The sequence below is a fragment of the Stenella coeruleoalba genome, assembly GCF_951394435.1.
Source record: "Stenella coeruleoalba genome assembly, chromosome: 2".
In the NCBI taxonomy this organism is placed as follows: Eukaryota; Metazoa; Chordata; class Mammalia; order Artiodactyla; family Delphinidae; genus Stenella; species Stenella coeruleoalba.
In genome coordinates, this window is record NC_137147.1 from 174,424,861 (window position 1) to 174,440,929 (window position 16,069).

The 16,069-nt window shown below is 41.6% G+C and overlaps 1 protein-coding gene across 1 annotated transcript in view; it reads left to right on the forward strand.

Annotated features, from left to right (window-relative positions):
• Positions 1–16,065, forward strand: part of PRPF18 (pre-mRNA processing factor 18) — a 52,283-nt gene extending 36,218 nt beyond the window's left edge. The window contains exon 10 of the mRNA XM_079914376.1: positions 12,749–16,065. Within this exon, the coding sequence (XP_079770502.1) occupies positions 12,749–12,829 (81 nt within the window). The 3' untranslated portion in view covers positions 12,830–16,065. The remainder of the gene's footprint in view (positions 1–12,748) is intronic.
• Positions 16,066–16,069: the final 4 nt, after the last annotated feature.

Here is a 16,069-nt window from a genome sequence, read left to right on the forward strand (position 1 = left end):
TTTTGTGTTTCCATACAAATTGTGAAATTTTTTGTTCTAGTTCTGTGAAAAATGCCAGTGGTAGTTTGATAGGGATTGCACTGAATCTGTAGATTGCTTTGGGTAGTATAGTCATTTTCACAATGTTGATTCTTCCCATCCAGGAACATGGTATATCTCTCCATCTATTTGCATCATCTTTAATTTCTTTCATCAGTGTCTTATAGTTTCTGCATACAGGTCTTTTGTCTCCTTAGGTAGGTTTATTCCTAGGTATTTTATTCTTTTTGTTGCAATGGTAAATGGGAGTGTTTCCCTAACTTCTCTTTCAGATTTTTCATCATTAGTGTATAGGAATGCAAGAGATTTCTGTGCATTGATTTTGTATCGTGCTACTTTACCAGATTCATTGATTAGCTCTAGTAGTGTTCTGGTAGCATCTTTAGGATTCTCTGTGTATAGTATCATGTCATCTGGAAACAGTGACAGTTTTACTTCTTCTTTTCCAGTTTGGATTCCTTTTATTTCTTTTTCTTCTCTGATTGCTGTGGCTAAAACTTCCAAAACTATGTTGAATAAAATTTTTCTTTTTAAATTGATATATAATAAACCTTAATAAACAGTGCAGCCTGTAAAGTGTACGAATCTTAATTGTACAGCTCAGTGATTCTTCATATATATGTGATATTTATCAAGACATAAAATGAGGTCTGGATCATAGGAGATTTCAAGCAGCACCCCTGAAGTTTCCCTCATTCCTTTTCCCAGCCTAATTCCTCCTCCCATCAGAAATAACCATGGTTTTGACATGTGTTATTATTGGTTAATTCTGCCAGTTCTTGGACATCATTTAAATGAAACCTTGCAATATGTAATTATTTTCTTTTATGTAGAAATATTGGTGAGAAGTAACTGTTTTCTGAAATACGGTAAAAACAATTCAGCGGGCTCTTCACTGTAACATGATTTCATCTTTGGGTTTTATGCAAACCTCTATAGAATTTAAACTGTGAAGGTTGTTTGAAGTGTTCTCTTTCTCACAAAAATTAAACACACCACAGGGAGGGTTTGCTCACCATGTAGATCCAAGAGAAGTTGTATAGCTTATCGGTAGCCTCAAATCTAGGGCGAGATGGAAGTTGTTGGTAGGAACTTCAAGGGCTTTGGTCGGTCTGCCAGTGCAGATGTAGCCTTTGGCCCAGATTTGGATAAAGCTTCTTCTACACAGATTAAAGGAAGTTCTTGACTATTTAGAGTCTTTATAATTCAGTCATTTCAAGACATCTCTTGAAAAGGTTCATATCTTGGGTGTTCTTTACTTGTTGGTAAAGAAGAGCAGGAAGAAAAGCTGAAATGGACATCACGTGGTGATTTGCCCTCCAGATCCACTCCATCCTTCCTCACCGTGTTCTGTGCCCTGGAAACCTGGCTTTCATGAACAACATGGACAGGCTCTCTTGCCCTCTGACTTCTGAACGGGGCAGGCGATGAGAGGGACTGGAAGGCATTCTGTAGGTGGAAGAAGAACGAGTTTGGGGTATTTATTTCCCTGGCTTCCTCCCTGTAGAGTCACTACACCCTTCCACCCAAGGCCACAGCCGTCTCCATACAGTTAGTTACCCTCTCTGGGTTTCTGGTAACCAGTCTTCTCCCTTGCCCCCTTAGAAAACAGGCTAGCCACAGCTTTGTAGTGTTGTCAGCTCACGGGTCCCGGTCTTGCCCACGCCTTTGTAAAGTCCTTGGGACTGCTACCGTCAAATTACCCAGTTTGAGTATGCCCTTTGTTTCCTGTGGATACCCTCCCTGATTCCTATAGATTAGTCTGTCTGTGCTGTGTTACAACACAGGTTTCTTTGGGGATTAGAAGATTAAGGAGTAATATTCATTCCAAATAATTTTCCTCAAGCGTTCACTGTTCCAAAAGGCAAAATGTCCCATAATCTTCTCTGGCAAGTTGTGTTCAATGACCTTAAGTTTGTAAATTCCCTGGTTAAAAACATCATCCCAGCATCTTATGTCAGATATTTATATCTGCATTTCAGAATCTGGCATATTTCACCTGTACTAGAATTTGTCAAATTTAGTTGTTCATGGAGCGTTTGTAAATTTATATGTTCGTGAATTGCTGAAAATGGTATAACAGAAACATTACTGCAGTGAGTGATCACAACGTGATCCATGTGTTGTATGCACATGTCATGGTTAGCTGGTCAACACTCCCTATGCATAAGATTGTATGTCACACATTTGTGGGTCAAGCGGCCTTATGCTACCTCCTGGCATTTTTGGCTCTGATAAACCATTTCTTAAAGGCAAGTTGTCTTGGTAACAAACTGTTTACCCATTTAATAACTTCCTGGCATATTAAAAGAAATTTTTAGAGAAAAATAGTGCTATCATTTCTCTTTCACATACATTACCTTTTAATATTACAGAACGCCATTGTTGGGTAGAAGCATACTGTGGGGAATGCTGGTCTAAACTGTGCCATGTTGCTTTTTAGCTGGCAACTAAATAGACGTTTAACTTGGGGTGTTAACTCTGTATTTCTCAACCACATGCTTAAAAAGAAAAGTCAGATCACCGTGCAGTGTGAAGGCCTTGTCAGACAAAATCTTCGCTCAGATCGGCCATTTGCCATACTTTTTTTTTTTTTTTTTTTTTTTTTTTTTTTGCTGTACGCAGGCCTCTCACCGTTGTGGCCTCTGCCGTTGCGGAGCACAGGCTCCGGACGCGCAGGCTCAGCGGCCATGGCTCACGGGCCCAGCCGCTCCGCGGCATGTGGGATCTTCCCGGACCGGGGTACGAACCCGTGTCCCCTGCATCAGCAGGTGGACTCTCAACCACTGCGCCACCAGGGAAGCCCTGCCATACATTTTTACCTAACTTCGTTAAGTACGTGAGTGCTGTTTTCAAAATGGAATAATCACTTGTAATTTGTTCCTTTCTGTGAAGTGATGAACCTTTGAACTGGAAATAATGTTCTTTTATATATCAAACATTCAGACAAGTAAAAATTGAGAGCACCTCTCTATTTCTTACCATACACTCCAGAAGAAGATTTAGTCCCAAACTATTTTTTCTTTAATTTTCCACTAAGTCCTACAGATCCTGAATATTTTAATACATTTAATACTTGCATTGGGACTCTTCATTAGAAGTAGCATGAGATGGCCTTCATCTGCCATCATCCCAAGTAGCTAGATCCAGATCGGGTATTAAAAAGTCTAGAATGAGTAATTCAGATCAACTCAATGTTAATCATATACTTGTAAGAAAAGAATTCCTGTGGGCAATTCTTGAAGGCTTGGCCTTTTTATGCATGGCTATGAATGTTAGTTGCTATTGTAGAAATTAACTTTTCATCATTAAGTACACATTTTTTGAAAATCACATTTCGAGTCAAATATGTATTCCTTTAGTCTGAAGTTAGGATTAATTAGTAACTTAAATATCTCATGGTAATTCGTTCCTTTATTGGAACCTTGGCAGTTTGTTGACGGAATTTAAATAGCTGCATGGAAAATGTTCTCAACTTATCCCTGTTCTTCATGTTCCTAGGCTGCACCACTAAACGCATCTGTGCTTTCGTTTTCAAGACTTTGTTCTTACAGGGTACACTAGTGACAGGAACAGAAATAATTGATAAAATGTCTTCCGTATACTTCAGTAAGGAGATTACTTAAAAACAAAAAAAGTCTCCCTCAAGTGCTATTAACTAATGATAGTTTATAAAATAAAAGGCGAATCTAGCTAAAAGGGTATGATTGTAATTTGGTTTGTTTTTTTTTTTTTGCGCGGGCCTCTCACTGTCGTGGCCTCTCTTGTTGTGGAGCACAGGCTCCAGACGCGCAGGCTCAGTAGTTGCGGCTCACGGGCCCAGTTGCTCCACAGCATGTGGGATCCTCCCAGACCAGGGCTCGAACCCGTGTCCTCCGCATTGGCAGGCAGATTCTCAACCGCTGTGCCACCAGGGAAGCCCTGGTTTGGTTTTAAAAAGCATTTGCTTTCTGCAATGATAAAAAATTGCTGTTTTTTTGAGTTGATGCAGGATGATTGTTTTAATGGTTCATTGATTTATCTGGATATAAACAACTCTATTCAGGATTTGTATCCTATATCACATACTGTGATACACCAAACTGTATATGTAATTGATATTTTTATGCCTTATCTAGAATATGCTGTAATGCTTGCAATTAGGTTATTTAAAAATTGTGGTGAAATATATATGGCATAAATTTTACCATCTTAACCATTTAAAGAAAATCTTTATTCAGCTCTACCATCTTAACCATTTTTAAGTGTACAGTTCATCAGTTAGACTTTTAAATGCAGAATGTTTTCCTAGAAACAGAATTGATTTTAAAAAAAATCAGTTTTAGTAAAATATTGTATGGGGAGAAAGTCATTAAGGAGCCATTAATGAGGACTCTGTAGAATCTGGAAAGGCTCAGGACGTGGGACTTTTAGGTACTTCTAAAAGACTGGACCAGGGACTTCCCTGGCAGTCCAGTAAGACTCCACCTTCCAATGCAGGGGGTGCAGATTTGATCCCTGGTTGGGGAGTTAAGATTCCACATGCCTCGTGGCCAAAAAATCCAAAACATAAAACAGAAGCAGTATTGTAACAAATTCAATAAAGACTTTAAAAAATGGTCCACATCAAAAAAATCTTAAAAAAAAGACTGGACCATGGGATGGGACTGAAAATGAAGGAGTGGTTGAGAATTAGGATAAGTAGTCCAGAGATTCCTTCTACCCTGTGCAAGTGGGCCCTCCTGCCTTTCTCCTGACAGATGAGACCTCTGGTTCCTTTTCTCCACTGGTGCCTCTGATGCTGGCAGCCAGGCTGTTATCCCACCTCAGGAGACAGGAGGGTTCTTCTCTGTGAACTGACCCAAGAGAAAAGATGCGCAGTTACTAACAATTAGTATTCTGCTAATGAAAAAACTAACTTGCTGCCATATTGTCCTAAGATGAAGCTCCATTGATGAGCCCTGCCCATTCGGTGAGTTTCCTTTAGCTCCTTATTGCCTTACTCATAAATATGCATGTTCACCTAGGATCATCAGACATTCAGGGAAAGTTTCCAACATGAAAGACAGAGACCAAAAAACACATGGAAAAAAAGGAGTTGAGAGAAACTGAATTATAGCATAGGGAACAGAAAAAACCCCTTTGATTAAAAAATTAATATCCTTAGATAGGGTTGTAACTATGAAATAACAATAGCTACAAAAAAAGAATTAAAACAAGCTTTCAGAAGTTAAACATTATAGCAGAAATTTAAAAATTAGATAAAAGGGTTATAAGATAAAGTTGAGGAAATATCAGAACTATGAAAGATACGAGAATAAAAGAGTCAGTCTATAAGGTCTGCAACTATTCAAATTCCAGGAAAAAGAGAACAGAGAAATTGGAGGGTAGGAAATAAAGAATTAATGCAGGAAGAATTCCCAGAGCTGAAGGACATGCATTTCTAGAATGAAAAAAGAGCTCACTGAATTCATAGCAAATGAATAGGAAGGATCTCACATCAAGGCTCAATATAATCAAATATTGGAGGCCAAGGATAAAGAGATTTTCAGTGCTTCTGGAGAAAAGAAACAGGTCACTTATGAAGACTCAGGAATTAAAATGCCCTCATCCTTCTCATTAACGGTTCTGGACGCTGGAAGACAGTGGAGCAATGCCTTTGTATTAGTAAGGGAAAAAGTCTCCAACTCAGAATTCTATTCCCACATGAACAGTCAAGTGTGAGTATAGGTTAAAGATATTTTCAGACAGGAAAAGTCTCAAAAGTGTGACCCATCTTGTGTCACATACCCATTCTCTAGAATCATTATTATTGTAGCTAACACTTATATGGTGTTTACTGTGTGCTCACTGCAGCAATTTAGCACATATATATTCTCTCTCTCTCTTCTCTCTCTCACATATGTAGTAAGAGGATGCTACTATGATTTCTTTGTTTTACAAGTGCGGAAACAGGCATGGAAAAGTAATTTCCCAGGGTCCCACAGCTAGTAAATGGTGGAATTGGGATTTGAACTTGCATAGTCTTAACTCCACTGTTATATTGCTAATACTTGAGGCTGTGCTCCACCAAAATGAGGGAAGCAAACAAAGATCCAGCACAGGAGCAGGGCAAAAGGAATTCCCAGGTTGAAGGTGAAGGGATGCTCTAGGATTGTAGCAGTACAAAGAGGTCTGGAATTCAGTTGATCTAGATTGGAACAGATAAGACAGAGGGCTCCAGGAAAAAAGTGGAACAGATGTACTACCTGATGTGTTTGGTCATATTGAGAGTAGTCTCACTGTTGGAGAATGAATTGATATCTACACAGAAAAGCAAAAAGATGGGGAAGAATACCTAAGAAAAAGGATATTGGCTCTGTTTTGGACAATATTTATGTAGACATGAGGTATATCCTAAACATCGTGCTCACTGAGGACTGTGACTTGGGGGAGGAGAGGGAGAGAAAGGCGCGTGTGTGCATAGGTGGGGCCAATGCACGTAGTGTAAGAGATGAAATCTTCACCTTTCATAGGAGGTAGAAAAATAAAAACTGGAAAAAAATCAAGCACTGTCAGTGTGTAGTATCTAGAAATATGGCAGTAAATACCAGAAGAAACGCCTAAGAGATTTGGAGTGGTTGCCTTTGGGGTGATGGAATTAGGGATTGGAAATGGTGAGGCAGGGGACTGCTATTATTTGATAGAAGAACTGTGTGATTTAAAAAATATATACAATAACATGCACACAAAACATGGGATTACCCTTGGCTTTTCTCTCTGTCTCAGCCCATGTCCTGTCAGCAAACCATGATTGTCCCATGTTCAGCTTACATCTGGGGTGATCCCTTCTTACCACCTGCACTGCCACCGTCTGGGTCTGGCCCCTGCCTGTCTTCTCTGGATGACTGCAGGGTCTCCTCTCCGTGCTTTTTTCCTTGCCCCTCTTCTGTTCAGTCTGTGTGGCACCCAGAGGGATCCAGTTAAAATACAAACCAGACTGTGATGCTCTCTTGCTCAGAGCCCTACAGTGGCTCCCTAGTTCAGGGAGAGCCAGAGCCCTTCCGGCCACTTCCCACATCCACACATGCCTCTTGCCTGCCTGACCTTCTCCATAGCACTTGCCACCATTCAACACATTAGATATTTACATATTCATTTTGTTTCTTGTCCGTTTTACATATTTTGTTTCTCGTCTGTCTTCCTTTATTAGCGTATATTCTCAATGAGGGTGAGGATTTTTTCTTTTTTTTTTCCCCTGCTCTATTCCCAGAGCCTAGAGCAGTGCTTGACACGTAGTAGGCACTGAATAAGGATTTATTAAATAAATGTATTGCTTTTATAAAAGTGAAAATTATATTTAAAAATACTACTTGTTTTTAAAAAGCTATTTGCAATAAGCTAAGCTAAGCAGCTCCTTGTCTTACTGGTTTAAGCATCCCCAAGCAATTTGAAACTAAAATCCTGAGGGACCTAACTGAAAAGTTTTGTCTCCATTTGGAAAATACTCATATGTTATCATCAGGTTATGCCCCTTTAAAACTCTGTGCTGGGTGCTGTCAGTCCTTATGGCAAAAATTTACTGTAACGTTCCATGGTAACTGTTTATGATGGAGACTGTTGAGTTTCACAACTGTTTGACAGCTAAGATTTCAGACAGGGTACTCTTTTTTTTTTTGCGGTACGCGGGCCTCTCACTGCTGTGGCCTATCCTGTTGCAGAGCACAGGCTCCGGACGCACAGGCTCAGTGACCATGGCTCACGGGCCCAGCCGCTCCGCGGCATGTGGGATCTTCCCGGACCGGGGCACGAACCTGTGTCCCCTGCATCGGCAGGCGGACTCTCAACCACTGCACCACCAGGGAAGCCCCAGGGTACTCTTAATATTCATTTTTTAAGCGTAGAATCTGTTCAGTGAGTGTAAATAAGCATCACAGATATCTTCAATAAGGCACAAACACCTAAAATTCTAATTCCTACAGTGTAAGGAAAATGACCCCCAGCGTCTTAGCATCTGTTTGCCTTTCATTGGCTCATAATAATTCTTGCTGTGTTTTGCTGCAGATTAAAGCTGTTTAGTCTTTCATTGGACTGTTCCCTTTCCTAGCTTTGCCTCTCTTCTCACCTCTTCCTTTAGGAGACTTAGGATCCTTTTAATGATATCACAGACATGTCCATGGCTGCAGCTCCAGTTCTGTAGCCACAGGATTAGAATTCACAGCAGGAGAAGCTGGACTGTGAGAGGGAAGGGTCTTTGTCCTAAAGCAACACCCGATTAGGCGCAGCTAGCAGCAACAGCGCCAGCAGAACGAGGAGCACAGCAGGCTCCCGGGCTTCCTTCGCACTTCCTGGTGAAAGTCTTCCTTCGTGGAGACCAGCTGAAGGATAACCTCCCTCCACACTCCCACTCCTTAAATAGCATAATATGGACAGTCTTTGAACCCACAAAGGACTTGACGCGAAATGTTTGAAAATCGTGTTTCTCTGATGTTGACTCTCTTAGATTATAGCTCACTTCGTAGAAGTAATTTATATTTGTGTTATCTGCTTACTGTGGGACCAAAGAGCTTTGGCAGGCTTTTTACCTCATTGTTTTGTTTGTTTTTGGTGATTTTACTTAGCTTAAGTGTTGTTTGAATATGAAGGTAATTACAGAGTAAGAGTTCTAGATCTTTGGTGATGTTTTCGCTACCTGTTAACATTAGTATGTATTTTGAGGGAGTTTACCCTTCCTGCTCGGACTTCTAGATGCACTTTTCTGTTACTAGATTGTATAATTCCAGCAACATACTCTGCTTTTCCCACTGGGTCATGAAACTCTTTCTTCTTTTAAGACCACATGATATTTCATTGTATCATTTTTAGGAAAGAAAATGAATTTGGGGGGAATACTAGTTAAGTACCAGGTAATGTGCTATATATTTTTTCATATCTAATATAGACCTGAACATAGTCAACCTTTGGCCTCTGATGGCATTTCATTGTTCTTACTGTGTTAGGAACTGGGTCGTTTCAGTTTTTGTGAATGCAAGGTGAGAAACCTTAAAATAATTTGTGCCAAAAATTGCTTTGGAGATCATTAAAATTAAGTGCTGCTGTTACTGGTTGTCATTTTTAATAACTTATCAATATTGCTATAGATGTCTAGATTTCAGTAAGACATCTGACAAAGTGTCTCCTTGTAAACAAGGACATTTGTAGGCTGGTAGATAAAAGAGTAAATAGGATTCAATGCTAGTTGTAAAACTTGCAGAATTGTTCTGGAGAGATCTATAGTGGCACATCGCAGGTTTCTGCCCTTGTCCCTGGCCTGTTTGTGAACTTGGATAATGACTTAGAGGCATGTTTGCTTGCTGGTGGATGAGAAAGCTAAGAAGAATAACTGAAAATAAAATGCCCACTAAAGATTTTAAAAGATCACAGACTGAAGGATGAGTTGAAAGGGACTGATTGAATCTTTCTTAATTGTGACAGTTCTTATCATCAGTTAAAAATATCACTATGAAGTTATAGACTGGATGAGAACTGGCCAAATTGTAGACGAGATAGAAAGCACCTGAAATTTGTGACATCATGGGAATTTGCGTATTGCATTTGTCTATAAAGAACCGAAGGCCATGGTAACAGATGCCAAAGGTACAGAACGAAGGCGGTGTAGTAGTGCTAAGACTACATTCTGCAGAACTGGCCAGGTCGTGCTTGTGCTATTTTTTATGATTATAGTACAATTTTTTTATTGTGTAATATTTGGTACGTAAAAAAGAACACATGTGATATGTAAGTTATGAAGCAAAGAATAAGATAAATGTGTAAAGGCCTTAATCCCAGCTTAAGAACTAGAACTTTCTGAAGATCATAGAATCTGTATTTTCCTCCTGTACCCCAGAAGTAACCATTATCCACAATTTGTCATTTCCTTGCTTTTTCAAAAATAATTCCACCGTGTTATGTGTGTATTTCTTAGCAATATATTATTTTTAAGTTGTTTTTGAGTTGTATTAAAATGGTATAATAGTAGAAGAATCAATATTGTTAAAGTGACCATACTACCCAAGGCAATCTACAGATTCAATGCAATCCCTATCAAACTACCAATGGCATTTTTCACGGAACTAGAACAACTAATCTTAAAATCTGTATGGAAACACACAAGACCCCAAATGGCCAAAACGATCTTGAGAAAGAACAGAGCTGGAGGAATTATGCTCCCTGACTTTCATCGGAACATTATGGTACTGGCACAAAAACAGACACATAGATCAATGGAACAGGATAGAAAACCCAGAAATAAACCCATGGCTTATGGTCAATTAATTGAGGACAAAGGAAGCAAGAATATACAGTGCAGAAAAGACAGTCTCTTCAATAAGTGGTGCTGGGAAAACTGAACAGCTACGTGTGAAAGAATGAAATTAGAATATTCTCTAACACCATATACAAGACTTAAATTCAAAATGGATTAAAGACCTAAGTGTAAGACCAAATACTGTAAAACTCCTAGCGGAAAACAGGCAAAACACTCTGACATAAATTGAAGCAATATTTTTTGAATCTGTCTTAGAGTAATGGAAACAAAACAAAAATAAACAAATGGGATCTAATTAAACTTATAAGCTTTTGTAGAGTAAAGGAAACCATTGTCAAAACTAAAAGACAACCTACTGAATGAGAGAGAATATTTGCAAATGATATGACTAATAAAGGATTCATACCCAACGTATATAAACAGCCCATTACAGCTCGACAAATAGCCCACTTAAAAAATGGGCAGGGCTTCCCTGGTGGCGCAGTGGTTGAGAGTCCGCCTGCCGATGCAGGGGACACGGGTTTGTGCCCCGGTCCGGGAAGATCCCACATGCCGCGGAGCGGCTAGGCCCGTGAGCCATGGCCGCTGAACCTGCACGTCTGGAGCCTGTGCTCCACAACGGGAGAGGCCACAACAGTGAGAGGCCCGCGTACCGCAAAAAAAAAAAAAAAAAAGGGCAGAAGAACTGAATTGGCATTTTTCCAAAGAGGAAATGCAGATGGCCAACAGGCACATGAAAATATGCTCAACGTGGCTAATCATCAGGGAAATGCAAATCAAAACAACAATGAGATACCACCTCACACCTGTCAGAATGGCCATCATTAAAAAGTCTACAGATAACATGCTGGCAGGGATGAGGAGAAAAGGGAACTGTTGTACACTGTTGGTGGGTTTGTGAATTGGTGCAGCCTCTGTGGAGAGCATTAAGGAGGTGTCTTAAAAAACTAAAAATAGAACTACCATATGACCCCGCAATTCTACTCCTGAGTATATATCCAGAAAAACCCCAAAACACTAATTTAAAAAGATACATGTACCCTAATGATCATAGCAGAACTATTTACAGTAGCCAAGACATGGAAACAGCCTAAGTGTCCATCAGTAGACGAATGGATAGAAGAGGTGGTCCATATACACAGTGGAGTACTGCTCAGCCATGAAGAGTGAAACTTTGCCCTTAGCAGCCGCAGGGACAGACTTTGTGGGCGTTATGCCCAAGTGACACAAGTCAGAGAGAGACAGTGACGTCACTGACATGTGAAGTCTAAAAGATGCAGCAGACTAGTGAACATAACAAAAAGAAGCAGACTCACAGACACAGGGAACAAACCAGTGGTAACCAGTTGGGAGGCGGGGGGAGAAAGGTAATATAGGGGAGGGGGAGGTACAAAGTGTTGGGTGTAAGACAGGCTCAGGGATGTACTGTACAACACGGGGAAAACAGCCAATATTTTGTAATAACTGTAAATGGAAAGTAACCTGTAAAAATTATATATAATAAAAAAAGTTTTAAATGGTGTAATACTGTATATAGCATTTTGCCACTTGCTTTTTTTTTTTTTGGCTGCGTTGGGTCTTCGTTGCTGCCTGTGGGCTTTCTCTAGTTGCTGCGAGCGGGGGCAGCTCTTCGTTGGCCATGTGTGGGCTTCTCACTGCGGTGGCTTCTCTTGTTGCAGAGCACAGGCTCTAGGTGCACGGGCTTCAGTAGTTGTGGCTCGTGGGCTCTAGAGCGCAGGTTCAGTAGTTGTGGTGCATGGGCTTAGTTGCTACGCGGCGTGTGGGATCTTCCTGGACCAGGGCTTGAACCCGTGTCCCCTGCATTGACGGGCGGATTCTTAACCACTGCACCACCAGGGAAGCCCCTTGCCACTTGCTCTTTACATTTAACGTTCTAAGATTCATGTATATCCATTGTTCTCAACCAGAGTTTCTCATCTGGACCGTAGAACACAGAAGATGATTTGAGTGCCCGTTTTCTCATTTCTCCCAAGGATGGGACACATGTAGCACCCTTTTAGGGTACATCGGAGAGGAGCTGTCTCATTACATATAATGGATGCTTTAGGCTAGCCAGCAGGGCTTAATTCTCTATTGGAACCTGGTGGAGAAAGGCTAAATTGTAGCTCTATGTAGTTCTTTTTTACTGATGTAGTATGTTCCATTTGTGAGCATAGTAAAGCTTATTCACATATTCTCCTATGATGGACATTTGGGTTGTTTCTGGTACTTTTGATGTTATTGTTTTTGTGAACAAGCTATGACCATCTTGTACCTTTCTCTGAGTGCACACGATTAAATCTTTCAGTGTACATCTGAGTGGTGTTGCAGGGGACTGCTGCATTTTAGCGGGGACGTTGGTAAACTGGAGTGAGTACAGAGGAGGGCGATCGAGAATAGTTTAACCATATCATAACCAACCATTATTTATTTTTATTTTCTTAGGGATTGAAGAGGTTAATGACCATTTGCCAGAAGCACTTTCCTACAGATCCATCGAAATGTGTGGAGTACAATGCACTATGAGATCTGTGTGCGGCCCGTGAATATCACAAGAAACTTAAGGAAGCCTGGCGTGGACTTGCGGAATTGCCAACAGCATGAGGGAGGCAGAAAAAGGAATTTCTGGTCTCTGAGTTCTGCCTAATGCAACTCTTGGTTTTAAGAACTGTGTTGGCTCTCATGTCCCATCTGACTGCCAAGTGATTTTTGTGTCTTGCTTTTATTTTAAATAGTCGAAAAATTAAGTTCTAAAGACTTTTCCCCGTAATTTAAATGTGTAGACAACAGTCACAGGACAGGGTTTAAAATAACTTTTCCCTCTAGACCTGAAAGTTGCAGTTAGAGGATTAAAAAGGAACATTTGAGGATGGACTTAATTATTTCTGTAAAATATGGTAATTTTCACGTTGCCTCTTATGAAGTGTTTATAGAAAAATATTTTTATATTTTTCAACAAAAACATGGAACCATTTAATGAAACTTGATAGTCCTTAAATGTTGCTGAACTTTTGCCATCTTGCAATAGATTTGAATGTAAATATTACTACTGTTACGTGTTATTTTTCTTGCATTTCAAAGCTTGCTTTTATCTTTTAAATTGTGTAAATTTTAGTATTGGTCATCTCTCGGGACAGATACAATTAACAGGAAATAGAAGTTTGGAACACAAAGTTTGGAACACAAAGATTTGAACCAACAGAAGTTCAAATTCAGTAACCCCAGTGCATCAAGGTTCAAGGTGGGGAAATGGATTGTCAAGCCAAGAACGGGGATGTTTCGCTGCCGCTGGTTCTTCCTAGAACAGGACTGCCCGTGAGCGTCATCCTCCCGAGACTGGTGGTGGACAGCTGTCCCAGCTCCATCCCGCCCAGCAGAAGAGGAAGTTGCCAGGACTCTTGGCCGCTGCCCGAGACAGTAGGTCCTGGGTGTGATTTTGCACAAACGAGGACTTCTTTTGAATCTTGCACAGTGTCGCCCCCAGATAATTGTGACGAATCACTGCGCTTTAGAGGTTGAGAGGACTCAATGGATAGAGGCAGGTGGGGAAATAGAAAGCTGCCTGAGCAGGTGGATTGGCACTGCCGGCTGGAGGGAGGAGTGGGGCTCCAAAGTCAGCACTAACTCACCTCATACTGCAGCTCCCCACCTGTGCACGTAAGGGTGTGAGTATGTATGTACGACCGTGAGCAAGTCGCTTCAGCCCTCTAAGCCTCAGCTTCCTTATCTGCAAAAGGTGGTGATACTTGTACGTACCTCATGGCATCACTGTTGTATTTACGTAAAAGAAAACGCTTAGCACGCTGCCTGGCAAGTAAGAGCTCAGTAAACAGCAGTTGTGTCCTTGTTGTTAGAGTGAAGACAAAGTAGCTTTCCCCAACCTGCCGTCAGGGTCATTGTGGGCTCACGTGACGAGCACAGTGGTGGTGGCAGCAGCGTGCTAGCAGCGTCGGCAGTGCTCGTAGGAGCATCTATTAAGCATTTACTGTGTCCAGGCTCTGTAGCTGCTCACACTTGGAGCCAGTTCTGAGTTTAGAAGGATCGAGAATGTGGTGGGGCTGGAGTCAGCTGCGCGGGTGCAGGTGGGCTCACAGTCACTTCTCCTGGCCCCTCTTGGGAAGCCTCGAAAGCCAGTTCTGGCCACTTGTGGGGTCTGTGGCTGTGCCTGACTGACCGTGTCCGCTGGTCATGTGTGCGATGGTGGCTGAGGCCTGCTGTCCTGAATTGAATCAGGGTTCCTTGCCTACTTTAGAAACCGTTCCTTCTTATGAAATTACAACCGAAGAGAGCTCACCAGAGCAAATAAGAGACAGACGTTCATAAGATATGACAACAGTCTAGACTTCTCTTATGTAGTCTTGATGTATAGGACTTGTTTATAAATATTGTTGAACGAACACCCCCCCCAGGTCACTTCTTTTTTAATTCCCAGTCAGCATGGCAGTCAGCTAATTTTGTGTTGTCTTCCCATTTGCTGTTAGTTAATATTCCACCACAAAGAAGAAACTGCGTCATGTGACACCAGTATCTTCTAAAACTGATCAGTGTGGATAGATGGTTGGAAAAAAGAGTTGTACTGTATTCTGCAGTGCTGTGAATGTCGGTCATTCTGGGCTTAGGTTGAAAGACGTAGATCTTGTGGAAAAGTCTTCCGTTTCCCTGAAGTGAAAGATCTTCAGAGGATTGCAGATATCATGGGGGGGTGTTAAAAAAATGACCTCTCGCAGTCTCCAAATCATGAAAATTTTAGTTCACCAGATGCTGCATATTTCTATTTTTTAGCTATTTCTAAAACAATAAAGGCCTGTCTTTTAAAATCAGTCACAGTCCTGAGCTAAGTATATTTTTCCCTTTCTATCTCCCACCTGCTCAGACTCCTTTCCAAAGAAGTCGTGTCTTTCTGGATTCATATTTAGTGAAACACTGGTTTCCCCCCAGAAGTCAATACTGCTTTTCTTAGGAGCGTTCTTGCCAGCTACGAAGACCGAGCAGTGTTTTTCAGCACCGCAGCACGGGGCTGCGGCAGTCTGGAGGTCACGGCTGTGATTCTAGCCTTTGGGGAAAACTGGGAAAAGAAGGCTGAGGCCAGAGACAATTGACACACAGCGGGGAGAGAGAAGGGATGGTCCTGGTCCTGTAGGAAGGAGGAGGAGTCCCGAGAGACCAGAGCCAGGAAGGCAGCTGCCACTAGCAGCAGCATTTAGGGTGCGCTGCGACTCTGAACTCTAAGGAAGAACTTGGAGGAATAGAAAATCGGGTTGATAGCGGTGTAACTTCTTAACGTTAAGTGTTTCCTTCTCGTGGTCTCCTGACCCAGTCTAGCCCTTTAGATTGTCCCGGGATTTGACACCAGTAAATACTGTAGCAATACAATTGTCTTTTTAGATGAAAGAGTGGTAGCTTTGAACTCGGGGGATTCCTATCACTGGCTCCTTTGCAGCCCTGCAATAACCCCCTTTAGTGCTTCTGGACCTAGAAGGGTAGTAGAGCTAAGTGGGGCAGATTCAGTGAAAGGGGAGCTCGGGTTGAGCTGCGGCCGTTTCCTTTGTGCAAATATCTCAAAGAGCGTAACTTGGTGGGTCATGCCTCCCTCCTCCCGCCCTCGTGCGTGGAGCCCCTGGAAGAATGTCTGTCCCATAGAAATTCATGGTATGGAGTCACATTGGGAGGCTTCAGCTGAAAGCACCTTCTCATGGCAGGTGTACGTAAGAGTTGCCAGCTGTCGAGAGTCAGGAGCCAGCCCCAGTCCCCGGAGGGTCGCTGTGG